Source organism: Bubalus kerabau, chromosome 19 (genome assembly GCF_029407905.1).
Source record: "Bubalus kerabau isolate K-KA32 ecotype Philippines breed swamp buffalo chromosome 19, PCC_UOA_SB_1v2, whole genome shotgun sequence".
NCBI lineage: Eukaryota > Metazoa > Chordata > Mammalia > Artiodactyla > Bovidae > Bubalus > Bubalus kerabau.
Window position 1 is genome coordinate 59632039 of NC_073642.1, and position 27663 is coordinate 59659701.

Consider the following 27663-nt stretch of genomic DNA (forward strand, 5'->3'; position numbering starts at 1 on the left):
TAAGGGGCCGTTCATCTGATAACTGCCTCCTGAAGGGGGAGCTTGGCTGCTTCTAAGGGCTAGGGCCACAGGGAGTTAGGGGTCTCCAGCTCAGTACTAGTTATGAGTTGGAAAATTCTATGCTGTGAAGCACTGTCCTGTGCATTGTTGGGTGTTTAGCACCTGGATAAAACTAGATCCCAATAACTCCTCCCCAGCCCCAGGTATGACAATCAAAAATCATCTAGACATTGCCCAGGGTCCCCTGGGGTCAGAGCACCCCTGGGGAGCCCCCCTGTGCAGGGAAGTAGGGCTTGGAGCATGAAACCCACTTGGGAGGTCTTCTTCATCCTGGTTGAAGAGACTTTTCTCATTTCAGAATGGGCTTGAGCCAAGTGATTCCCAACTGAATTTGCACACTGGGGCCAAAATGTTTAATGGACTCAGTTAGTTTGGGGTGTTCATTCTTCTTCAGTTCAGTTCAGTTCAGTCGCTCAGTCGTGTCCAACTCTTTGCAACCCCATGAACTGCAGCACGCCAGGCCTCTGTCCATCACCAACTCCCGGAGTCCACCCAAATCCATGTCCATTGAGTTGGTGGTGCCATCCAACCATCTCATCCTCTGTCATCCCCTTCTCCTCCCGCCTTCAATCTTTTCCAGCATCAGAGTCTTTTCAAATGAGTCAGCTCTTCGCATCAGGTGGCCAAAGTATTGGAGTTTCAGCTTCAGCATCAGTCCTTCCAAGGACTGATCTCCTTTAGGATGGAGTGGTTGGATCTCCTTGTAGTCCAAGGGACTCTCAAGAGTCTTCTCCAACACCACAGTTCAAAAGCATCAATTCTTCAGTGCTCAGCTTTCTTTATAGTCCAACTCTCACATCCATACATGACCACTGGAAAAACCATAGCCTTGACTAGGCTGACCTTTGTTGACAAGGTAATGTCTCTGCTTTTCAATACGCTGTCTAGGTTGGTCATAACTTTCCTTCCAAGGAGTAAGCGTCTTTTAATTTCATGGCTGCAATCACCACTGGGGGACTTGTCAAGAGATCCCAGGTTCTGTTGCAACAGGTTTGAGAGACTATACAAAAATCTCTTTATCTGTCACCTTAGGCACTCAGATGCCTCTGTGGTCCTTGGGCTTCCAGGAGCCTGATGACCATGACCTTTAAGACTTACTGACAACAGCCCCTGAGTGTCAAGGCTGTTCAAACTAAACAGTCACATGCAACCCCAGCCCCCAGAGAGAAGTCTTTCCTGAGCTTCCTGGGGGTAGGGGGTGGTGGGTTTTGCAAACTAAAGCTTTTAGGATCAACCAGGGGCAAGCAGATAGAAGACAGGCCCTTGAACCCAGATAAGAAAGGGGAGGAGGTGACAGAAAAGCTAGCAGGGTTATCTGAGGAGTTAATGAATACACCTCCACCTTTCAGAGGCATTCCAAGAGCGAGATCAAGGCCAGGGTCCACGGAGCAGGAGGTGGGGGCCCGGGAGCAGAGGGGGAGACCTTGGGCTGTCCTCTGAAAAATCTGGGGGACAGGCTATCAAGGGGCAAAGGGGATGAAAGGGCATCTCCTTTCTCCAGTGAGCTAGCTGGGTTAAAGGGGAGCATGAAATCTACAAGGCGAGGTCCAGAACTCTGGTTCTGGCTGGAGTTTAAAAGAACAAAGTAAGAAAGAAGAGTCTTCTTAAAAAATAAAACACAAAGAAAAGGAAAATAATGTTATCTATCTCAGAACACAAATGAAAACGAACAAACAAAAAAAGAAGAAATGAAAATTTCCTGAGACAGAGAAGCATTTTGGAGAACTTGGCTTGGGAATGGGGGCCCCTCCAAGGGGCCTTGTGCCCGCCTTCTGCAGGGGAGACACACAGGTGAAGACCACTGAGGCTACGGGGTTCTGTCCAAGCCTGGGGCATGCAGGAGAAGAACTGTAACTCTGAAATAGTCCTTCCCATCAGCCTGGTTATTGCAGGGGCCTCCTGTGTGCTGGGACCCTTTTTTATTTTTCAGTTAAATATTCAGCTATATTTTCATCAAGTTCTTTGTGGCTACAATTTTTGCCTTTAACTATTTTATTACATTTACTTCCTCTACCTTGACTTTATTGAGATATAAATGACTTACAATATTACAGAAGTTTAAAGTGTACAATGATATTTGGAATTAACATATACACACTTATTGTTGCTCTCATTCAGTCACTGTTGTGTTTGAGACCCCATGTACAGAAGCCTGCCAGGCTCTTCTGTCCATGGTATTTCCCAGGCAAGAATACTGGAGTGGGTTGCCATTTCCTTCTAGGGGATCTTCCCGACCCAGGGATTGAACCTGCGTCTCCTGCTTGGCAGGCAGATTCTTTACCAGTGAGCCGCCTGGGAGGCCCAATGTATACACACCTCTATATATAAGAAACTGAGTTCCCTGGAGGCTCAGTGGTAAAGAATCCATGTACCAATGCAGGAAACAAGACACAGGTGGCATGGGTTCGACCCTAGGTCAGGAAGTTCGTTTGAGGAAGCAAAGGACAACCCATTCCAGTATCCTTGCCTGGAGAATCCCATGGACAGAGGAGCCTGGTGGGCTACAGTCCTGGTGTCACAAAGAGTCAGAAACAACCAAATCGACCTAACACAGCACACATATATAAAATAGATAATCAACAAAAACCTACAGTATAGCACAGAGGACTCAGCTCAACATTCTGTAATAACCTACACAGGAAAAGACGCTAGAAAACCATGAAAATCCACCCTCTCCACCGACTGTGCTGGGAAGAACTGCAAAGCCTCGACTGCCTGCCTTCAAATGCTGACCCTGGCAAATCGAAGTCAAACCTGTCAGTGCCTCAGTTTCCTTCTCTGTCAAGTTGGCCCAGCTTCACTCACTGTGTCAGCTCAGGACGGGCTGATGGAGAGCTACTCACACAGGAAATGGAAATTCTCCCTTCCTCCGGGAGGTTTGCTGAGCTGGACTCGCTCCATAGACTGTCTCATGCTGGCACACACCCTTGCCTACTAATAGGGCAGTCTCACTGACTTTGTAAAGAATATTTATTTATGTTTAATTGATTGATGATTGCTTTACAACATTGGTTTGATTTCTGTCATACATCAACATGAATTACCCACAGGTGCTTGCTCCTTGAAAGAAAAACTATGACCGACCTAGACAGCGTATTAAAAAGCAGACACATTGCCAACAAAGGTCCGTCTAGTCAAAGCTATGGTTTTTCCAGTAGTCATGTATGGATGTGAGAGTTGGACTATAAAAAAAGCTGAGCGCGGAAGAACTGATGCTTTTGAACTGTGGTGTTGGAGGAGACTCCTGAGAGTAACTTGGACTGCAAAGAGATCAAACCAGTCAATCCAAAAGGAAATCAGTCCTGAATTTTCACTGGCAAGACTGATGCTAAAGCTAAAACTCCAGTCTTTGGCCACCTGTTGTGAAGAACTGACTCATTGGGAAAGACCTTGATGTTGGGAAAGATTGAAGGCAGGAGGAGAAGTGGATGGCAAAGGATGAGATGGTTAGATGGCATCACCGACTCGAAGGACATGAGTTTGAGCAAACTCTGGGAGTTGGTGATGGACAGGGAAGCCTGGCATGCTGCAGTCCATGGGGTCACAAAGAGTCGGACACAACTGAGTGACTGAACTGAACTGAACCATAGGTGTACACATGTTCCCTCTCTCTTAAATCTCCCTCCCACCTCCTGCCCATTCCCACCCCTCTAGGTTATTACAGAGCCCCAGTGTGACTTTTGTTGTTTGAACTGGATCCCCAATCCTGCTCCCCATCCCTGAGATTAGGGGTTGGTTTCCCATGGCCACAACCCCCATCCTTAGGTGACCTAGAGGGTTTTCCAATTGTCACCTTATTTATATAACAAAAAACACCTTTCTGGCGCTCATCAGTTAGGAAAATCCAAAGGTTTTAGGATCTCTGTGCCAGAACTGGCATGAAGATGAAATACACATATCTATTTGTATTAATCATAATGTCACAACCTCATTCATCACCCATTATCCACAGCCATAGACCAGCATGTTTTGAAGGTGAGGTCTGGGTCTCCTCCTATCCCAGGGAGCACAGATATCCAGAAAAGGCTTGCTTTTTCTTACAGAGCTCATGCTCACCCCATGGGCTTGTGGAGAGGATCAGGAGATCTCCTGGAATGGAAATCAACATGTAATCAGTATTCTCCATTTCTAGACTAGCACACATGTGTGAGAAGCCAGACACATCCTTTTCATCTTCATTTTATGAATGAGGCTCAGATGACCCCACCAGTGGGGGCAGATCTAGCACTTAACCTTAAAGGCTCATGTATTTATGATGAAAATCTAATGGGTTTACTTTCTTTTCCCCTGCCACTGATGGGGAGGTGTCAATGTCCCTTCCACGTTGGCTCTGTCTGAGCCCCTGCTTGTGTCTTTCCCTCCCATCCATCTCAGGGCAGAGCTGAGTCCCTGCCTGGGGGTGCAGAGCAGTCTAGAACCCCCAGCAGCTGTGTTTCAGCTGGTGCTAGGGCAGTGGGCTGGACCCCACGTAGACCGGCAGGTTGGAATTCTTCCTAAGGTCTGAGATGCACTGGGGAATAGACGGCATTAGGGGATTCCCAGCTGAAGAGGGAGGGACCTGCCTTCAAGCCTGTGCTGGGCAGGTCTTCCAACATGCTGGATCGCATTTCCCCATCTATACATTGGGGACAAGGAGTCCCAGCTGCGTCCTTCAAGGACCAATTCTGAGGGTCAGACTAGGTGGTGATTACATCTAAAAACTCTAAAGAATAGGCAACGCTGAGGCGTACGACTATCCTGCTTGGCTTGTGGCACACTCTTGTCCCTGCTGTGACAAGGTTGCCCTGACCTTTGGCCCTGTGGGGGTGCCCCTTCCCCTGCCCCCAGGGAGTGGACCCTGTTGGTTCCCATATGCACCAGTGAAATCTGCTCTGGGGTTTTAAGCTAGTTTGAACTGGGTCTCTGTCAACCAGAGTCCAGACTTATGTAATGACGGGCCACTTTTTTGTGAAATGATTGTATCTTAGGTGAATTCCCTGGACTCGCAGGAACTCCAAGTAGCCTATACTCTCCCAGAACGTCAGTGTTGGGAAGCATGCCACATTGCTTGCTCAAAGCTGTGAGCTCTTTAACCTTGGGTGGGAAGAATTCCAGCAGATCCTGGTGTTCTTTTCCTTGTAGAGGCATTCTACATGAGTGCTGTGGGCCCTAGCACCCCTCATGGTTTGAGGAGGAATTTAGCGCAACATTCAGAAAACTAAGATAATGGCATCCAGTGCCATCACTTCATGGCAAATAGATGGGGAAACAGTGGACACAGTGGCTGACTTTATTTTTCTGGGCTCCAAAATTACTGCAGATGGTGATTGCAGCCATGAAATTAAAAGACACTTGCTCCTTGGAAGGAAAGTTATGACCAACCTAGACAGCATATTAAAAAGCAGAGACATTACTTTGTCAACAAAGGTCTGCCTAGTCAAGGCTATGGTTTTTCCAGTGGTCATGTATGGATGTGAGAGTTGGACTATAAAGAAAGCTGAGCACTGAAGAATTGATGCTTTTGAACTGTGGTTTTGGAGAAGACTCTTGAGAGTCCCTTGGACTGCAAGGAGATCCAACCAGTCCATCCTAAAGGAGATCAGTCCTGGGTATTCATTGGGGGGACTGATGCTGAAGCTGAAACTCCAATACTTTGGCCACCTGATGCGAAGAGCTGACTCATTTGAAAAGACTCTGATGCTGGGAAAGATTGAGGGCAGGAGGAGAAGGGGATGACAGAGGATGAGATGGTTGCATGGTATCACTGACATGATGGACATGAGTTTTAGTGAGATAGTGAAGGACAGGGAAGCCTGATGTACTGCAGTCCACGGGGTTGCAGAGTCAGGCAGGACTGAGTGACTGAACAGATCCATCTAGTATGATGTGGTGGGGTTTGGAAGAATAAGGAGAGCCTCTAAATCCTACTTTGTCACTTGCCATGACCTTGAAAGAGATGACGAGCCTCTCTGAGCCTCAGTTTCTTCATCTGCACAAAGGGCCACACAGAAGAGCAGAGCAACACCACTCTCAACATCACAGGGCTGCCATGAGGATTCAACAAGAAAATGTGTGCACGGCTCCTCCCAGGGAGCCAGGCTTAGAGAAGGAGCTCAGAGAGTCAGCAAACCTTGTCCCTTACACCAGCGCCCTCCTCTGTTGTCCTTTAAAAAGCTGTTTTAGTACTCTGATGTGAACCTCACAGCACCTCAAAATATGTTTTGAGGAGGATATTGAGAGAGGTTTGATGACTGCTAAAATCACACAGTCGGGAAGTGGCAGAGTCTGGACTTGATCCAAGTTCTTTAGACCCTCAGGTTTGGCCTCATTCTGGGTGCTGGGTGATAGTCATGTCATTAATTGAATTTGTGGAAGTTGGAAGTCTCTAGGCAGAGAAAACTCAAGAGATGTGAGGCTTATTTGGGAAATGGTCTGATCTTCATCCATTATGTTCAGTTCTGTGAAATTGCACAAATGTGGCCCTTTTGACTTGAATGGTATACATTTGATGTGACTCAAGCCTTTTCTTTAGTTGTGCGCTCATCCCAATGAGAAGCTAGATGGTGATCACTGGATTTGTGTAGGATGGGGCTGTACTTCTCCGGGACAAGTATATTCCCATGAGAGTCTGGGGAGCTGGCTCCTTCAGGCTGGGGTCCAGCAGGTCTTCTGACTGCAGCAGCCCCCCTGCAGGGCCTTGGGGGGTGGAAAGGAGCCATGTGGCCCTCAGTGAAAGGGTCTGCTCCTGAGACATCCTTTAACTGTGGCCTGGGAGCTGTGGTTTCCAGCCAGAGACCACAGGAACTGCTCCGGGGCAGGAACACAGGAGCAAGACAAGTGGAAATACGGCCCCTGACACAGCTTAGCTAAGGGAGGGCAGGGGCAGGGGGACTGGGGGTTGATGATCTGCTCTATTTCCCCTCCTGTGACTTCGGAATCATTGTCAGGACTTTCCAGAGCCATCCAGGGCACCTTGGCCACGTGATTAGGGAATACAAGAGGGTGTAGGGTAAGTGATCTTGTGGGGGGGAGGCTGACATCCTGGGGAAGTTTGAACAAGTGATATATACCGGGACCTTTTCTTCACGGGGGAGATGAGACTTGCCTCTAGGAATGGCATGTTTGAGGGTCCTGGGGCAGAGATGGAGTGACAAGGACAGAAATATGTGTTCCCAGTCCAGCCTCATGGGAAAGGGCCCCTGCAAACACCAACCAGAGCCTTTGGCAGGAGAGACCTGTGAGCGGTCAGTGTCCAAGCCTGGCTCAGGTGATGATGTGGGACAAGGAGAGGACCCGATTCCTATCTCTGCTGCTGGAGATGCTGCAGCCCAGTGTCCCCGTGTGAGCTGAAGGCTCTGGAAGCAGTGGCAGCCTGCAGCTGAGGGGCTCTAAGTGGGGGCCACAGTGAGACCAGTGGGAATGGGGCTGAGCAGGAGGACCCGTTGGACACTGGACGGAGGTAGGGGCCATGGGCTGGATTCCCAGCCTGTGGGGTTTCCCCTTGGGGACCCCAGAGGAGACTGGAAAGCCTGGAGCTTTTCCGTAGTGACTGGGGGAGAGGCAGGAAGCTGTGGGATTCAGCTGACCTTTCAGCCTGGCCGAGCGCAGGGTTGGGCAGTGTAAATGCTAAGGCATCTTAATGCAGTGGACACATGAAGGAGGGCCATGGCCCAGATTCCGCACACATCCTGGGGATGCAAAGAAAGACTCAGATGCAAGAGGACGAAGGGTTGACACGCCACACGCAAGCTCGGGCTAGGTCAGTCATCCTTTAATGCCATGGAGGGAGTGGGGGGACCTGGCCTGGGAGGGGAAGGCTGAACCCCGAGAGGCAGTTAGGCTTGGGTGGGATTCACCACCTTTCCCACGAAGAGGGGAGACTTGGTGTTTCTATCGTAGAGGATGCAGAGGAAGGGTCTGTTGAACTCGACGTCTGGGGGAAGGGACATGGGGATGGCTTCCAGAAACATGGACCCAGCAGCTTCTGTCCCTTTCTCATCGATGGTCAGCGCAGCCTTGTGGAGCGCCTGGAAGCGGGGAGAGCAACGAGGTCATGTGTGAGTGGAGACAGCCCCCACCCAGGCCTGGGAGCCAGGCGGGGAGGAGTGCCTTGCCCTGGGTGGGGCACCCTCTGGCCTCTCTCCTTGCCTCCTGTCCTTCCCCATCGCTGTCTACCCGGCCCTGCAGTGGACACACAAGGGATGCTCGCAAGGCCTCTGTCTGATCCACGAGGGTACCCCAGCCTCTTCCTCCCCGTCCTTCCTGGGAAACAACCCATCGCCTCAGGGGAGAGAAGATTTTCCTGCTCTCTGTCTCCTTGGCTCCCCTCTCATTTGTGGAACCAGATACTAAGCTCCTTGGGGAGCAGGACTTTGAGGGCTGCCTCCATGTGCCTTGTCCCCACCCAAGTACTCCATTCACAAACTGTCACTGAACCATAGTTGTTTTCTTGGGCACCTGTAATTCCCCTGAATAAACGGCATCTTTGGTTGAAATCACTCAGACTCAGTGATTCGCCAGTAGTTCCCGGAGTATCAGATGCAGGGGCCAAAAGGTCTTGGCAATCCCCGAGCCTAAGTCTCTGTCTGTAAGTAGGGGGGTTATAGGGACCCAAAAAAGGGAAGTCCCCGGCCAAGGATGAGACAGAGAGTAAGTGACACAACCTCGTGCCAAGCACGTGAGGCCACCTCCTCCCCTCTGTCAGCTGACCACACTGCCGTCGTGGTGGAGCGATGGCATTCCTCAGGGGCCTTGGTCTGCAGGCATGCCTGCGTCCCTCTGCCCCTTCCTCAGCCTCGCCCCAGGGCTGTGGCCCTGCACGCATGCTGACCTACAGACGCCAGGGACACACTCACCTTGGACACCTTCAGAGGCTGTTCCTTGGTGACCCCTGAGAGGTCAGCCGCATTGCTGAAGACCTCGGTGATGCCCACATCGCCCAGGACAGTTTTCAGATCATACGTTTCAGAAATGGACAGTTTGGGCAAATGTAAATTGGCAGAACTGTCATGAAAAAAAAAAAGTCACAGAGTTTAAAGTGTTTCCTTTTCTGGTTGTTCTTTCCAGTTGGCGCCCTCTCCCCCTGCTCTCACACTTCGGTTTATTCCACTTTTAGTTCCTCTACGCCCAGGGTCAGAGGATATTAGAATCAGAGCCATCCTCTTGTCCTGCAGAGCCTCTCAAGGGCCACCTCCTTTGAGAAGGCCTCCGGAGGATCTGGGGTGTCCCCTGGAAGGATTGTACTCACTACTTCCCTGTAGAGTTTTTTCGCACCCCCTAGACTGGGACTCCCCCCAGGGCCAGGATTCCAGGGGACTGTGGGGTGTGGTGGCAGGTCCTGAGTGACATCTGTTGAGGGCGTGAGGAGTACTTTTCTGTATTTTCATCTTTGTTTTATGTTATACATGATAAAATTGCTCATCCGGGCCTGGGCATATTTACAAACACAGAGACAGGTACTGATATGGAGTGCATGATGGAGACCTGGTCGAACCACACTCATCTAATGACAGAGGAATCAGAACCAGCCTCAAAGAGGTGCTGGAGTTTCCTGCTGTGGGCGTTGGCTTTTTCAGCCTCTCCAAGCATTATCCTCCCCTCCCCCGCCCCCATCCTGCCGTGAACTTTTTAGCCTGTAATCCACACTCTATCCTGTAATCTACATTCAACTGCCACCTTTGCCGGGAAGTCCATCCTCTTCTTTCTGGGTTTGCCAACAACATGTATTTGACATTGCTCTCCCTGTGCACCAGGAACGGGCAGTGTCCAGGCTAGGGAGGAAGTCCTCAAGGACAGGACTTTCACTCCTCACCCCTGGGCACTAGCCCTCCCATGGAGTCTGTCTGGTACCACGTGCATGCATTCTGGCCTCTGTTGGAAGCAGACACACAGCGGTCATGGCTGTGGTCGGTGGGTCTATCCCCCCACCCTCTGACTGGACCAGATGTGGCAGCTCCCGGGTCGGTCTGTTTGGGAGATCACCTTGCATATTTCTTTTCCAGGAACTTGGCGAGGAGTTCGTTGTTGAGCTTGTCCTCCAGCTGCTGCAGTTTCCCCAGGTCGGGCAGGATGAAGCAGGCGGTGACGTTGCCCACGTAGTCCAACAGCAGCACCCAGCTGGCGAGCTTGTCGCAGTAGTGGAGGTCAAACATGCCCAGGCGGTTCATCATGGGCACCTTCACGGTGGTTTGCTCGTCCACATGGAAGTCCCTCTCTGTGGTGTGCTTCACCTCGAAGGGCTTCTCCCATTTTCCTGGAGAGAAGAGACAGCGGACATCAACCAAGGGTGGGAGAAGGTTTAGTAACAGTGGGGGAATAAAGGAGCCCTGAGCCTCCTGGTGAGGTACTTCTCTCTGAGCCTCAGGTTTGCGTGTGTGCTTGTGTCCGACGCTTTGAGACCCCATGGACTGTAGCCCACCAGGCTCCTCTATCCATGGGATTTCCCAGGCAAGAATACTAGAGGGGTTTGCCATTTCCTACTTCAAAGGAGCTTCCTGACCCAGGGCTCAAACCCACATCTCCTGTGCTTCTGCATTGGCAGGTGGATTCTTTACCCCTGAGCCACCTGGGAAGCCCCAAACCTCAGTTTTACCATCTGCAAAATGGGTCTAAAGTGAACCAGCAGTCTACAGAAAAGACTTTGGGGGAGAATAATGCAAGGCTGATATAGGATCCAGAATTTCCATTTCGTGGAGTCTCATGTGGTAGAGGAAGAGTTTAAATCCTGGTCTTCCTGACTCCAAAGGTGTCACTACTTTCTCTGCGTTGCACTTGTCAGAAGCGTGGTTCGGGATTTGTTTTTCTGACTCTATTTTGGGAGGCACTGCATATCATACACCTCTCCCAGGTAGGAATTTACAATGCATGTTAGGACATTTAGGGCTCTGAAAAGTCCTGCAGAGATGAAGGTACTTTGTTTAATCCATAATTCCCTAACCCTATTTGATCACAGGAAGTTTTAGTGGTCATGTGTGGAAAATTGAATAACACATGCAGAGATGCACAGCTATATCCCGTTCTGTGCTGCCAGGAAAGTTAAGAACTGAGTGTCTGAGAATATTTTGGGGGTGTTTCTGTGTGAAAAAGCTCAAACTGGTTATGCAACCTTACCTTTAAAGGAAATGTAATTCACCAGAGCAAAAACTGTGTTTGGGTCAAGAACCTTTACCAAATCCACAATTTTTCCATGGCTTCCCTTCTCTACATAATCGTTGATCTTCTTCTTGGCCTCCTCAGCATCCCTGAAGTTGATGGAGAAGGCTTCGGAGTGATACAGATTCTTGACATCCTCCAAAAACGTATCCACTAGCTTTGCACTCTCATTGATGAACAAACCATTGCCAGTGGTCAGTTGCAGCTGGTGGTTTGGCTGGTTCAGAGTGTGGAGAAGATGCTGAAAGCCTTTGTGGATCTCAGCCTCTGTGAGCTCAGTGAGGTTGAAACCCAGGCCCGTCAGGATCTCAGTGTGAGTATTGCCCTTGGCTCCCAGGGACAGCATCGCAAAGGCTGAAGCGATGCTCACAGGGGAGAAGAAGATGTTGCTGGTGTTGGACTGATGGGCCAAATGGTGGTATATGCTGAAAGCAAAGTTGGCCAGGTTGGGGGCAATCTTGTGGCAGGCTGCTTCCTGGTGGGATGTATCATCTGTCTCTTGGACAGCGTGTCCTTGGAGAACTCCAGCCAGGGAGATGGGGGCCAGGCAGCACAGGGCTGCCAGCAGCAGAAGGCCCCGCGTGATGGAGAGTGCCATTATCCTGCAAGAGAGAGAAGGGTACCATGCCTGGGTCAGACCATACAGTGAGTCCCTTGGCCACTGACTGATGCCAGGTCAAAGCAACCAGTTTATCGAGGATCTATATGACTAACATTCTTCTATGTCAGCATCACTGAAAGACTCAGAACAATGGCAGGGACTTGATGGCGCTTATTGCATGTCAGATTCCATCCTAAGCTCTTTACTGTCTTATCTCACCATGTTCTGGTAACAGTCCGCTGACCTAGGTCGTGCAACACCCCTGGGCTTACAGATGAGACCAGGCTCCTAGAGGTTAAGTCACTTGTCCAAGGTTTCAGGACAGACAAGTAGCAGAATCAGAATCATACTCCCAGGTCATCTGGGTCTGGAGTCCACGCTCTTGATGGCCCCACTAATATCCACAATGACCCCAAGGTGTAAGTGCCGCTGCCCTTATTTTGGGAAGAGGAAACTGAGGGACAGGAAGTGGATAATGACCCAGGAGGTGGGCGGAATTGGACTCAGGGATGATTGGATCTGGAACAGCCCTAGGAGGACTTCCACTGAAATCTGTTACCTAACGGACAGAGAGGTGACAGCCCAGAGTGGGAGGAATCTTGCTTCAATGACATGCAGAAGAGCTGTGAGGAAACCCAGCTGGGGCGGGAGGCAGTACCCCAACACTCACAGTGAACCTCAGCCCCTGGTGGATGTTCCTGAGCTGGAGGGCTGTCCTCACAGTGAGTCTGTGGCCTCAGTCACAGGACTGTGCTGACGGTCAGCTTAGCCACCCACCCTGCTTGCCTCTGTCCTAGCTCTGCTCAGCATGCTTGTGGGTGCTGAAGGTCCTGGATCCTCCAGCCAAGTGGAATTTGTCTTTGTGTGGGTGGGGGGGTCGGGGTGGGGTGGGTAAGAGTTGGAAAAGCATCTTTTCCTTTTCAGACAGACCTGGCTTCTAATCTAGGTCTCTGTCACCACCAGCTGTGTGACCTTGGATGAGTTGCTTAGTCTCTCTGGTCCTCACTTTGTCACAGGTAGAAAGTCAGATTTGGGGGATCTTTGAAAGTAAGATCTTCACTAAGTCTAGACTCCACACCTTACGTTGAAAGCACCTGAGAGAGAAGGTGGCCTTGAAGGAGAGCCTGGTAGATGGGCAAGCAGAAGCCCTCAGAGGATGACGAGAGGAAGATGAGCTCCATGGCTGGTTGGGGGAGACAACAGGGAATGGCAAGGCCTGTGGGTGGCCCAGCAAGGTCAGGCTCCATCTAGTGATCATCAAAGTCAGTGTCTCCTGTAGCAACGCAGGACCAGCTCTGCCCCACAGAGCTCCCTCCACTCCACACAGACCCCTGCCTTGGGCCACCAGGCTGAAGTCTCCTAAGCACCACCTGCTCTCTTCCCAGATAAAGGAACTGAGGTCCAAGCAGAGGAGAGGGTGTGCCTGCAGCCACAGAGCTGGCTATTGATATTAGTCACATAACTAAAACCATCATTTTAATAAAATACAAAGACAAAGGAGCTCTTGAACTTGGCATATGGAAAAAGTTGGAAACAAGGAATGCTGGGTTTTACTTACCCCCTTGGACTTAAAGTTTCTTTCCAATAAACAAGATGAAATCCAAAACTGGTTTCTTTCCATTACCTTTTTTTTTTTTTCTGGACTTCAGGCCTCTAAATAACCCAAATAGAGGAGACCACAGATTATGTAAGACCTGTTTATATTTTTCGTAAACTAGCCAGTGGTTTTAGAGCTGAAGATGATGCTGAGATTAATTCTGTATATTTCCATCACCCTTGCACTTCTTGCTACCTCCCCACCGGATTTTGGTGTGGTCCTTCATGGTTGATGGAAATTCCCCATCTTGGTGATGAGGGATTTGAACTCTGCATGGTGGGGACGCTACATATGCCAATTGGCCTCAGAGCCAGAGGCTGTGGCTTCTCGTCCACACAGGGCCACCTCTGTCCACTTGGCCTTAGGTAAGCATTTACTTGTTTTGGGGCCTCACTCTGCCCCGCTGTATAGACTGAGGTTAAGGGGGACCTAAATGAGGTCCCTGTGTACCAATGCTGGAGTTTTAATTAGAGGAGTATCTGAGTTTGGTGGAACAAGATGGACTGAAACTTCCCATGGGGTTACAGGGTGAGGTGCCCTCCTGCCAAGAGGGATGTTGCCCTTAAGAAGGTAACAAGGCTGGCATGCGGCTGAGGGGAAGAGGGGCTACAGCTGGGTTGAGCACCTCCCTGCCCCCACCCCATCCTTTTGCCTGGGGGTTACATCACCTCCTCTGGCTTCCTCGTCTTACAGTAAATGGTCTGAGGCCAGGATGGGGTCAGAGCCTTGCCAAGGCCACGCAGTGAGTCAGGGATAAAGCTGGCTGGAGCAGGGCCTGGTTTCCCCACCTCTCGAACTATAGACGGGACAGTGTGTCTCCAGGTCAATTCAGTGAGTGTCAGAATTAGGTCCCGAACACTCTGATGTCAGTCTTGAGACTCTGTTGGCTTCCTTTTGCCTCCCAGTCTGTTCCTTAGAATTTCGGGGGCCCAAGACCTCTCTCTCCTCTCCCTTCTATCAAAGGAAGTGCCTTCCCCCTAATCCTCAAATCCTAGTGCTGGGGAGCTGACCAGAGATGAGAGAGGAAACGGTGAAGTGCCCAGAGGTGCAGGGACCAAACTTCAAATCAGCAGAATGAAGATGTCACAATGACGCTTCCGGAGTCTGGGGTAGGTGGGGGACAGTGACTGAGCTGTCCCTTTGCCTAATCTCATGCCATTTCTTTCCCCCAGGACATAAAACAGTGACCAAGAGCGACCCAGTGGGGTCCAGGGAAGTGACTATGACCTAAGGTCACAACCTATTGACACCTGGGTAAAGCCCAGGGTGACTCAGCCCTGCCACTTACAGGTAAGTGGCCTTGGGCAAGTGATTGCACTTCTTCGAGCCTCGCCATCCTGTAAGTGGAGAAAAGAATCTCTTGCAAGGCAGATGTGAAGAATGGATAAGGTGATGACTGGGTGGGCATCTAGCAGGTGTGGAAGCCCTACCTGTGCACAGGGAGGGTTCAAGCTAGAGAGCTGGCAGATTTCTTGCAGGCCAGTAAGCCACACTGCTCAGGACCAGAGAGGGGAACCCTGCTCTGCAGAGAATGGCCTCTGAGTTTAGAAAATGTTCAGTTCAATTCTCCAGGTCTTTATTCATTGACTATTAGCTGCCAGACCCTATTCTTAGCAAATGTCAGCATGAGCATCCTCCTCCTCTTTTCACTTCATGAATAGCAGGCATCCATGCACTATCTCATCTTCCCTCAGAGCTTACCCTGAGAGGTGGGAGTTATTATTAGCCCCATTTTATAGATGGAGACAGCAAGGAGATCGAATGAGTCCATCCTAAAGGAAATCAGTCCTGAGTATTCATTGGAAGGACTGACGCTGAAGCTGAAGTTCCAATACTTTGGTCCCCTGATGCGAAGAACTGACTCACTGGGAAAGACCCTGATGCTGAAAGATTGAGGCTAGGAGGAGACAAGGGTGACAGAGGAGGAAATGGTTGTATGGCATCACCAACTCAATGGACATGAGTTTGAGGAAGGTCCAGGAGATGGTGAAAGACAGGGAAGCCTGGGGTGCTGCACAAAGAGTGGGACATGCCTGAGCCACTGAACAACAACATAGATGAAGAAATCGAGGGCTGTGGAAATTAAATAAATTACTGAAAATCACAGAACTGAACTGGCAGCTTACAGAACTAATTTTTTGTGTGTGCAGCATGTGGGATCTTAGTTCCCTGACCAGGAATCAAACCTGTGCTTCCTGCAGTGGAAGTGGGGAGTCTTAATCAGTGAATCACCAGGGAAGTCTCTACAGAACCGAACTTAATCCTGGGTGTTTTGATTCCTGAATTTGGCATTTAGCCCTTTTCTGTATACAAAGCCGAAGGCAGAGGCCTCAGAACAGAAAACCTCAGAGATGGCCTAGCTGAACAAAGAGAGGCAGCGTCACTTTGTGGCTAAGATTAGAGGCTATGAGGCCAGAACACCCACGCTCAATTTGCTATCAGTTCTGTGACCTTGGACTAGTTACTCAACCTCTCTGAACCTCAGTTTCCCAGTGATGATATGGGTGTACTTCCCCTAAAAGACCATTATGCAAAAGAAATAGGTGCAAAGTGCCAAGAAATGCCTGGCACACTGTCAGTTCTCAGGAGGCATCAGTTGTTATGGACACTGTGGCTCTTTCAGGATCCTCTAAAAGAGTCTGGTTGCCTTGGCCTGGGTCATTTTTGTACTCCATCTCCAAACACCAGTGATGGAAAAATCATATCCTTCCTAAAGTCCAGAGATCAAAGCTAGTGGGAGTGGGGTAGGGGCAGGAGGGCCAAGATTATCTATGCTTTGCCCAAAAGTGCAGAGAGGATGAGCAACTGTCCAAGGTCACCCAGCATCAAAGGTGACTCAAAGCCAGACCAGGCTTCCCATTCCCCAGCTGGTGCCTGAGACCCGAAGGGACGATTGTGCTGTGGGCATGAGGGCAGAAGCGGGGATTCTGGAGGGGATTCAGCCTAAGCTTGAATCCTAGATGGTGTAACTGGGGGCAAGGGATGAACCTCCCTGTCCCAGAAGTCTTCATCTGTCAAATGGGAACACCACGGTAACTACCTCAGAGGATTGTCATGAGGCTTAAATAGAGGCTGCCTGTGCAGAGTGGGGGCTCAGGAATACAGCTCAAAGCCCACCCCCAAGGACAGTGCCCTCCTCAGCTCCCCATCTTCCGTGGCACACAAGGATGGCCAGGGGCCCGCTGTGCACAGGGGTGCCCACTTTGGTAACTCCAGGCTGAGACCTGGTGCGGTTCTGTTCTGGGCACTGCTGCAGAAAATGGAGGCATGATGAACAGCTGAAACTCAGAGCTTCTGGTCCGACCTGGCTTCCCTACCAGGTTGCTCTGTGAACCTGGGCTACTCACCGTCCCTCCCTGAGTCTTATCATTCTCATCTGTAGAAGCGAGAAAAGATACACACCCGAGCAAATGCAGAGGCGGCGAGACCTACAGAAGACCACCAATGGGAAAGATACAGGAGCTGTGCCAGCAGAAACATACATACTCCCTCCTAGGTTGCTGGATGCCAAAGCCAGCCCCCACCCCCTCACTTCCCTTTCCGCTCGCAGAGGGCCACTTTAGTCAGCGGGAGGAATTGGGGAGGCCCTGGACAGGCTTGGGGAGCAGGAAAGGACCCCGAGGGCTGCTGTTACTATGACAACAGGTGGCCCGGCTCCAGCCTGCTCCATCCTCCTTGCATCCCCAAGGCTTGCCCGGGGAGTGCAGGGTCCCGGAGGCCTCTGGCCAGTGGAAGGCATACTTACGATTCACTGTCCTAGGTCAGGGCTGGTGACTGAGGCCGAGGAGACAGAGCCCTGTCCTTCCCCGTATTTAAGCACTGGACCCAGAGGGGCGAAGGGGGAGGCTGCTGGTAAACATTAACCAAGGTCACCCCAGTTATCAGAGGAACAAATAAGGACTAAGTCCATTGGCTGGACACTGAACTGCCTGCTCACGTTGTCCATCGGTGCTCCTTCTGGGCGGCATGCGCCCCTGTGTGCCGTATCCCTGAGAGAGTCTTTGTGCCCAGCTCATAATCCACAGCATCCTGCATCCACGCTGGGGTGGCACTGATGCTGACATTCGGGGGGACCGCATGCCTTTTGCTGGCCTTCAATCCACTGGGGAGCTCTCATTGCTGCTTAATCGGTAGCAAGAGCTACCATTTATGGAGCCACCTCGAAAGGCCCACTGCTGGGACTTCCCTGGTAGTCCAGTGGTTAAGAATTTGCCTGCCAGTGCAGGGGACATGGGTTCGATCCCTGGTCAGGGGAGATTCCATATGCTGTGGGGCAACTAACCCCATACAGCAACTGCTGGAGCCTGTGCCCTAGAGCCTGTGGCCCATAACCAGAGAAGCCACTGCAATGGGAAGGCCGTGCACAGCAACTAGAATAGCCCCCTTGCCAGAACTAGAGGAAGCAGCAACAAAGATCCAGCGCAGCCCAAAACAAATAAACAAACAAAAAGGCCCACTGCTGAAGATGCAAGGGGAAGAGCTCAGCTGGCAGATAGAGAAACTGGCCATCTACCTAAAGTCACCAAGCAGACACAAAACCTCTCTCGCCTTCCCTGGAAAGAAAATGGGTCCTGACTGCACTTGACACAGCTACCTAAGACTGATACGGGTGGCGTGGGCACAGGCCCGGGGTCAGAGAGCAAATCTACAAAGAGTTGTGTGGCCTCAGGCAAGCTGGTCCATCTCTCTGAAACACGGGGTAGCTTCATGTGCATCCTAAGGCCTTGGAGGTCCCACTTCCAGCTCATTGTCAGGGATATGGAAATCACTTACGTAAAGCACCGGGCATACACTAGGCTCTTGATTTTGACCTGCACAGCTCTCTGCTCACACCTGCTCACCAAGCTTCTCCAGGTAGGAGGAGGTGCAATTCCTGGCCAGCCTCAGGCCTGTTTCTGTTTCCGCTGGACCTGGCTTCCGGCCAGCTAACTCGACCCACAGGCTGCCTGAATTTTCCTTGGACCTGTGGCCCCGTCCAGGAGCTACGGCAGGCTTTTGGGGGCACTGGTGGTGGCCAGGGTGGTAGTGTGGGATTGAGGCCAGTAGGGCCCTACTGGGGCGGTGCACGTAGTGTGATGCCAGCCGCCTTGGGCTTTTCAGTGGGTTAGAGTCCATTTAGAAGCCTAAGGCAGTTGGCATCACGCTGTGTGCACCGCCCTACACTCCCTTGGCACACCATGTACACTCTGTATTTGTTGAGCCAGTGGACAAGTGTGTCTTTGTCCACCCCTCATCCCCTGGCCCCAGCTATGGGACTGTGCCTGGCGAATAGCCTGTAGGTTCCTCTAGCACACAGGTTTAGACCAGGGAACCCAGCATCCCCACTCACTGGCTGTGACATCTCAGGGGAGTTGTTTAACTGCTTCATGCCTCAGTTTCCTCATCTGTAAAATGGGGATGTGACAGTTCGTACCTTGCTGGGCTGCTGCGAGGATTAAATGCAGCAGTTTCAGAGCTCAGAGCCCAGCATCGGGGGCACATGCTGAGCCCTGTGCCCGTGGATCTCCCTGGTGTGATTCTAGGTGGGTGGTCTAAGGATGAGGGGAGTGTTCCAGGAGCTTCCCTCCAGGCTTCCCTTACTGAGTCCTCTCAGTGTCCCTGTGAGGGGAGTGTGTACCACCCCCTATATAGGAGCAGAAACGAGCTCAGGGAGGAAGTACTCTCCGGTCCCATCTCTCTGGACTCTCCGATTCTACAAGCTGGCTTCAGAACACTGACTCTTCCCCTGAGCTGGCTGAAGGGGTTTCTTACCCAGGGCTCTGCACCCACCCATAGCTTGAAGACCCAGGGTGTGATGAAACAAGGTCTGCCCTCCGTACCTCCTGGACATTTGTTCCCCTCCCCATGCCTCAGTTTCCCCATCTGTGAAATGGCCTCCCCCCACGCCTGGCTGCCCCTCTCAGCTCTCGCACTGAGTGGGCATCGGCAAGTGTCCAGGCTGTTGCCACGCTTAGTGCCTCTCAGCCTGGTGGTCTGGGGCAGGTGGGAAGGTGCCCCCCCATCCCCCTTACCTTCAATGCCAGGTTCTTGCGGCAGAAGGAGCTCCTCCTCCCCTGGGGCTCCTGGAGGCCGTGTATGCCCTGAGCGCAGTGCCCAGGCTCTGCCAGCGCAGGAGGAAGGAGCTTCTGGGTGGTTCAGGCAGCAGGTCTGGGAGGGGTGGGACCCTGGTCAGAAAGCTGCCAGGAGCCAGGCAGATGCCAGAAAGCCCTTCCCAGCCCAGGCGGTAGTCCTGTGTGCCACCTGTTGCCCTGCTGTGTCTGGCTGTGTGACCCAGGATGAATCACCCAGTGCCTTTGAGCTTCTGTAAGCGGGCTGGTTGCACCTGGCAGAGCAGATTAAAGGGGATGACAGGTGTCTCCTTTGGGGCCAGAGCTGGGCATCAACGTCTTGGCAGGTTTCCAGGGCCACCTGTGGAGGGAGGCGGCCTGAACCACCTCTGAAATGCACAAGAGGAGCCCCGCAGAGACTGAGATGGGCTGTGTTTATGGGGGAGGGTGTGTCATAGACGCTGGCTGCAGGAAGAAGGGATGTAAGACATCGGGGGGACTGGGGCACTTGGAGGAGGATTGAAGAAAGGGCGTGAGGCAGGGCCTGGGAGAAAGTGAGGGGCTCTGGGTTGGGACCTGTTCCTTTTGAGTCCAGGGCTCCATGCTCAGCCCTTCCTCATCTCCCCATCCTCCCACTGCCCACTTCTCTAGTATTTCACGCTGCAGAGAGCTCCTCTGAATGTGCATCCTGGGAAGGAGGGGTGGGATGATCCAGGAAAATGGGCAAGCACAGAATGTCCAGGGTGGGTCCACCCAGGGGCCATTCTTGAGTCACAAATCAGACGCCAAGCTGGGGAAAGTTCTGTCCACTTGGTTACTTCTGGAACTGTTGATTGTTGTATCCAGACTGATTCTCTGGGAGTGAGTGTATCCTAGAAAGATGCTGTGGGCTGGCTGTGAATCGGCGGTGTCTGGGGAGACCCTGTCCCCCCATAATCCTGCCTAGATATGGGAGAGGGATGGAAAGAAAGATGACAGTGAAGTGCGCAGTCTGCAGCAGGAAGGGAGTGAGGGGAGGAGTATAGATCAAGTAGATGAAGGACCAGAGACCTTGCTTGGTCCAGAGAGTGATGGAGCACTTCAGGGATGCTACATCTGTTGGCAGAGTTTCCCAGAGAGTGTGGGACCTAGCCTACACTGACTGCCCCAGGCACACACACAGACACATCAATGTACCCCCGATACTCACTATGGGAGCCCCTTCAAGGCACCAGCTCCCTTCTTCAGGGGGCACTGTGGCTCAGTGGCTCAGGCATGGGCTGGGGGGCTGAGCACCTGGATTTAAGCCTTTACTCCACCACTCTGTGATGAGATCTTAGCTGATTAAGCTCTCTGCACCCCCATTTCCTCTTCTGTGAGTTAGGGAATAAGAATGAGCACTTCTACCAGGACTGTGAACAGCCAGTGTGATGACACACAGGACCGAGGGCAGTCTCAGGCACAGATGGGCCCTAAGTCAGTGCCAAACACATTTTATCTTTGATATTCTGAGCCCGGAAAACCCTTCAGATGAATCCCAGGATCTGAGCAGGAGAAAGATTTGGAGGGAGGGGCTAGCGCATTTGCCCAGGGACACCTCTTCAGATTCAAGCTTCTGCCTAAAGGCCACCAATCCCCTTCCTGGGGGCTGGGCTCATTTGCTTCCTTAGGTCAGAGGGCCATGGGCAATTACATCTTTCTGAGCACCTGTGAGGGGCAGAAGGCCACGTTGAGTGAGGGGTGGGTGGTTGGAGCCAGGGGAACCTGGACTTAGAGGAGGAACTCATTTCAGCTCTCTGAGCCTCAGTTTGCTCCTCTGTTAAATGGGCATACTTAGACTCTCTCTTGTTCATATGATTGTCATGAGGCTTAAATGTAGGGAAGCTGGTGGGGTGTTTGACAGGCCTGCTCTATTAGCATGCCTGGCACCATGTCCGTCTTCTCATAGCTCATTTACATTAGTAGGGTTAGTTGTGTGGTCCAGGTTTTTGATTCCAGGAGATGCACCGAGTTTGCATCATCAGGATGAGTTCACTTCATCCTGGCATCTTGCAACTTTACCAGCTTGCAACACCCTTGGGGACCTTCTTTCCTTCTGTGCCCAACGTCCATGGCTACTTCCTGTGCGTATGGTTCAATTCTTGCTTTTTTCTGGAACTATCTGACTTATTCACAGCTTTTCATTTCACTCTCCATCCTTACCTGGAGAAAAAGAAGGCAACTCTTTGCATTGTAAGTGAAAATACAGTTACTATTAATACAAAGAATAGAACACCCAGCTGTTGCTCCATCCCTTACTTGTTAAAATGAATAAAAGGAATGTTTTTATTGTCACTATTTTTTACACACTTTATTTTAACTTTATCCCTTTGAATGTTTGGCCTTTGTGGACTTCCGCCTTTTATGAGGCTCAACCCCTGTCCTATTTAATAAGTATTTCCTTGTGGATGTGCACATTTCGGGAATAAGGAATCCCTTTCATTTATCTCTCTTCTCCTTTCCGCAACCCTGGCAGACATCTTGGAAACACACGCTTGTTTTCTGGCAGTGACACCATTTCCCAGGCCCATCTTCTTTCTCTTCTTCCCCAAGACTTGGTATCAGCAACCCTCTCTGGGCGAGGAAGAGAGATGGGGTTGGCAAAGGTCCCCCTGGGCACCACAGGGAAGGCCAGATGTGCAGGGGGCTGATAAGGACTTTGGGACTTGTTTTTCAGAAGTATAAGCCCCGCGTGGGTGTCTCAGATAACAGAGAGCAATAGGGCTCTCCCAGCTTGCCCAACACAGACCTTGGGTTGCAGTGGTTCGATTTACCTTGTTGCCATCTATCCTGTTGACTTTAGACATTTCTGTTTGCTTGAGTCTCTTGCTGCCTTCATTTTACACCGCAACCTCCCAAACCAGCTCCAGTGTGTGATCTTTCAACACTTGCATCACATCACAGCCAATCCTTTGTGAGCACATACTACCCCCAGGTTCTGTGTCCGTCCTGTGCATCGGGTACCAGTGATGTCCTCTTAGTACAGATGAGGAAACCGAGGCACAGCTACCACGAAGCTGACGGTGCAGCCCCTCTGCCTCCCTCCCTCCTCTCCTATTCCTCCCTTCTTCCCTCTACTTACAATCAGCTGCTGTGGTCCTCTTCCTTCATTTCCTCACCGATTCATGCACTTGTTCATTTATTCATTCATTCACTACATATTATGATCACCTTTTAGCTCAGAGTTGGCAAAGGTGAAAAGATGTTGTCTCAACTGCTCAGAAACTCACAGCCCAGTGGGAACCCAAACCTCAAGGACCGCCAAGGCCCTTTAAGTCGTCCCATTGAGGGAGAGATGGAGTGGGGATGTGTTTAGGAGATAAGCAGGATGCAGGAGCAACACTGGACGCAGAGCTGACATCGGGTGTACATACCAGGAGGCACTGGGGCAGACCCCAGGGTTCCCTGGAAGCCCTGTTGGAGTCCTATGTCCTGACTTTCTGTTCAGTTCTCTTTCTGTCAACCCTCTCATCCCCCTATGGAGAGTCTTTCCCTTTCCCCATGAAAAGAAGGAGCAAAGAGTCCAAAGACAGACCCACCTCCTGCTGGCAGGGCCCTGCAGACAGGGGCATTTCACAGCCTGTCTCATTTTCCCCTCTCTTTCTACCCCATCTCCACTCTGTGGCTCAGGCCCCCATCACCTCACCCATACGTCTCCTCCTCCCATGTCCTAGTCAGGTAGCTGAGACCCCTCCCCAGAGGCTTTCTTTCCCCAGAAGTCCTCTCCAGTAGGGGCAGTTTATTCTCGCACACACCTGCCACATGAGAAGTCCAATTCTCCTGGCCCCACCCCTGCCTCCAAACGTCTCTCCCCCTAACAATCATGTAGCCACCTCCCCGGACAGTCCTGCCTTCTCCCAGCTTCATCGCTGACACCCGCAGGCCCAGGGACCACACCCCACATCCTAGGGGAAGGGCATCTGGGCCCAGCCTGGGCTCTTCTGCTGATCACCGTCCTTGTGGATGGCTGTCTGAGCCTCCGGCCCCTCGCTTCCTGTCCTTCTCTGCTCCTGCAACCTCTTTAGCTTCTCTCCACCCACATATGACCTGCTTTGTTCGATGTCAAGTTGGAGGCCTCTTCGGTCAGCTCTTCATCTGCAGCCCCTTCTTGGTTGCCCCCTCCCCTCTGTCCCTCTGTCCCTGACCCTCGCCGGACTACCAGTGTGAACATGTAGAAATGGTGTGGTGTCATCTACTTAAACCTCATGGTCCATCTGCTCCATCTCTTTGGTCCATTTCTGTCCAAACCTAGGTGAGCAAGAGAGGAATGTCCCTAGAGGCGCCCATGTCCTAATCTCCAGGACCTGCGAATGTGTCATTTTCCATGGCAAAAAGGGACATTGAAGATGTGATTAAGATTAAGGATCTTGGGATAGAAATTATCCTGGGTTATCCAGGTGAGCCTAATATAATTACAAAGGTCTTTATAAAAGAGGGACAGGAGGGTTGGAGTCAGAGAAGGAGACGATAGAAACAGAGGTTAGGTTGACGTGAGGAAGGGGCCTCAGACCCAAAGATGCAGGTGCCCTCTAAAAGCTGGAGAAAGCAAGGGAAAGAACTTACTTCCAGTCTCCAGAAGGAATTGAATTTCGCCCTGCTTCCACAGTGCTAGTGGTGAAGAATCTGCCAGCCAATGCAGGAGATGCAAGAGATTCAGGTCTTATCCCTGGGTTGGAAAGTTTCCCTGGAAGAGGAAATGTCAACCCATCAGAGTATTCTAGTCTATAAAATCCCTTGGACAGAGGAGTCTGGTGAGCTACAGTCCATGGGGTTCCAGAATCAGACACGACTGACATGCACAGAGACCTTGATTTTAGATAAAATTTTTAAACAAATTATATATGTATTTTTAATATTTTGGCTGCACTGGGTCTCCAATGCAGTGAGCGGGCTTCTCCTGTTGTGGGGCACCAGTTCAGTTGCCCCATGGCACGCGGGATCTTAGTTCCCTGACCAGGTATCGAACCTGCGTCCTCTGCATTGAAGGTGATTCTTAACTGCTAGACAACCAGGGAAGTCCTTTGATTTTGGATTTCTGACCCCAGGACTGTGAGATAATAAATTTGTGCTGTTTGGGGAAGTAAGTTACAGTAATTTTGTTATAGTGGTAACGGGAAACTCGTACAATCTTCAAATTCCTTTGTTTTCCTTTGTGCCCGCCCAGTACTCTCCATCCATCCAGTCACCCTCTGTCCCTCGCCCCATCCATAGTCCTGGGGTTCACTCCTGGAGCCCCAACACTGGCTTCTTGTTGCTGTAGTTTCTGCAGCCCGGCCCATCTCACTCCCCCGGGCTCATCCCAGCGTCCCCTCCACAGGGTACAAACAATAGCCCACAGGCCCATGCAGCCTGCTCTCGCTTTTGTATGGCCAGCAAGCCAAGAGGGCTTCTGCATGTTTAAATGATTGAGAAGAAATGAAAGAATTGTGTAATATTTTGTAACACACACACAAATGATATGAAAGTCAGTCCTCAGCATCCACATACAATGTTCTACGGGGACACAGCCACGCCTGTCTGTTCATTGTCCAAAACTGCTTTCATGCTCCAGGTGCGGAGTTGAATGGCTGTGGCAGAGACCGTATGGCCTTCAAAGCCTAAGTGTTTACTATCTGGCTTTCCCAAAACAAACACGCTGACCCCTGACTGAGGGCCCAGTCACATCCACACCTCCATCTCATCATCACTTTGTCCCTGGCTGGGCATTGCCTCCCAGGCTGCCAGCCTTTGTCAGGCTGCTCTCCATCCTGCGAGGAAGCACCTTTGTCTTCCTCCTCAGGTGTCTGACACAGCCTTCCAGAACAAACTCATCCATGAGCTTTCCTGATACCCCACCCCCATATCCCAGCGTCCCTACTGGCTGCTGCTTCCACGACACTTTGTCCACCTCTTTTACAACAGTTATCTTAGTAGCTGATGCTTCTTGAGCATATCATGCTTGCCAGACAGGATCCTAAGTATTTCAGAGAGTGAGCTCTTCTTCTCCTCACATTACACCTATGTGGTAGGTGTTTCGTTATCCCCATTCTTCCAATGAGGAAACTGAGGCTCATAGATGTCAAGCAACTGGCCCCAGGTCACAGAGCCAGAGGACAGCAGAGGAGAGATTTGACTCAAGCTGTGTGACCACAGGGGAAGGAGCAACCCTCATACTCAGCTCTACCAAGAGACTGCGGTTACTGGAGGCCAGGACCCTGTTCTTTCAGCCTCTCTGACTCTGAGTTGAGCCCCAAACAGGTGCTCACAGGGCGCTTGATGAGCTGAGCTAAATGAAAGAGAGTCGAAATGGAGCCTTTAAAAAAAAATCAGATGCTTACTTAAGGTGCTTTGCCAGGGTCAAAGTATGAAAACCTTTAGGATGCTAAACATTTGCATGGGGCATGCAACTTCATAGACTAAAGAACAAACAGTTGTTCTGCCTAACTGAGCCCAGCCAGAAGTCATCGTCTGAACAATCTCCCAGGGGCCCCCTCCATGGGTAGGCCGAGGGGAGAGGGTTGGCTTGTTGCTCCTTACAGCTTGGCCTGAGAGCTTGGTGGCTCTGCTCGCCGTGCCTGGCCTCCCCCACCACCCAGGGCTACTTCCCCATCTGCCGCCTCCTCTGTCCTGCAGGAAAAGGGGAAGAGTTCCTGGGAGCACAGCCCAGCGGGGGCTGAGTTATAATGGTGAAGTGCCACCGAGGGAAGGGGGTTGCGTCATGCCCTCTGTCCCCTTCTTCTGCTTTCTCTGGGGCTCAGCCTGGCGAGTGTGAGGACTTTTCTGCTTGGCCTACTGCCCAGGAGCTGGCCCTGTTGTCCCCTTACCACCTCCAGGTTTGTACCCTCACACCCCCCACCCCTGCCAGCTACATTCCCCTCCAACCTCCAGCTCCTCACAACATAAGCCCAGGAAAAAAAAAAAAAAAAAAACCCTCCCCATTCTCTGCTTGGCTGTTGGGAGCCAGCACTGTGGACAGATTCCCATCTTCCCAACAGCTCTGCAACAAAGATCGTGTCATATCCACCCTGCAGGTGAGGCTCAGAGAGAATAAATAGAATGAATCTATAAAATTCATTTTATAGAATTGAATGAATTCTCTCTCTTGAATCCTCTTCTCGGTTGCTACCACCTTGATATCACTTCCTTTCCTTATTTTCATGAGTCTATTTTTACCAAGATGTTATTTACATGTGGTAAAAACGTAATCCTGAATGTACAGTTCAATATGTGTTCACATTTGTGTACCTCTGTATAACCTCCACTCTGACTGACGTGTTAAAGAACAGATTCTGCAGTCCAGGAAGTTTCTTTCCATCCATCACCCAGTCCTCCCCACGGTAGCTTCTGTTTGGGCTTTGGTCTCCATCAATGAGTCTCGCCTCTTCCAGAAGGGCATGTACATAGGAGAATACATTCTAGACATTTGTTGTGCCTTTGGTTTGACAGAGTGTTTTTGAAATTCATCGAAGACACTGCCTCTTTCAGCAATTTTGCCCGTGTTTCTTGCGGAGTACAATTGCATCTGAAGGATGGACCACAATTGGTGTGTCTATTGAGAATGGGCAGTTTCTAATGCTGACTATTAGGAATCAAGCTCCCATGTGCCTTCACGGGCAAGTCTTGTGTGACCATGTTTTCATTTCACTTGGGTGGAATGGCTAGTGATAGGATCTCCTATATGGAACTTTATAAGGAGCTGCCCTCTCTCTGCTCCACCTTCCCCTTCCTGATGTCCTAAAGGCTTCTGGGATTGGAGCATAGAAGCAGTTTAAAATCCAGACCTGTCTTCAGGAGCTGAGAACCTGGATCCAGTGGCTTCATCTTCTCTGGGAAGTGGGAATGAGTATGATCATTTTACCATCATGGGGTTCTAAGGGAGGATTGATTCCATGAGATACTGATCATGAAAAGTCTGGCTCAAAAAATATGATTTCCCTGTTATTTTGGTCATCCTTGGTGTTGTGTGGCAATGATTTTAACAGCAGGCAACTACAAATGAAATAATTCAGTCAAATGAGCAAAAACCAATATTGCCCCCCAGGAAGTGGGTGAAATCAATACTTTCCATTCTAATTACACAGATTTTGAAGCCTTGTATTCAACCATCCACCTTACAGAGGGTTGAGCAAGTAAGGTAAACACAGCTAGGTCAACAGCTGCCTCCTGGAAAGAGGGTCTGTGCAGAGCAAACAGTGGGGACGTGTGTTTTCCTTTCTCTGTCCTTGTCCTCC

At 50.9% G+C, this 27663-nt stretch overlaps 2 protein-coding genes across 3 annotated transcripts in view; both read right to left on the reverse strand.

Moving 5' to 3' along the window:
• Positions 1-2206, reverse strand: part of DDX24 (DEAD-box helicase 24) — a 326942-nt gene extending 324736 nt beyond the window's left edge. For both annotated transcript variants that reach the window (XM_055556560.1, XM_055556558.1), the window contains exon 1: positions 2197-2206. The gene's annotated coding sequence lies outside the window, so the exon portion shown is untranslated. The remainder of the gene's footprint in view (positions 1-2196) is intronic.
• A 5668-nt stretch (positions 2207-7874) lies between these two features.
• SERPINA1 (serpin family A member 1) lies at positions 7875-11788 on the reverse strand. Its single transcript, XM_055556563.1, has 4 exons — positions 11149-11788; positions 10021-10291; positions 8895-9042; positions 7875-8066 (listed from the first exon to the last, which is right to left on the reverse strand). Exons 1-4 carry the CDS (start codon positions 11786-11788, stop codon positions 7875-7877), a joined length of 1251 nt encoding a protein of 416 aa, XP_055412538.1.
• Positions 11789-27663: the final 15875 nt, after the last annotated feature.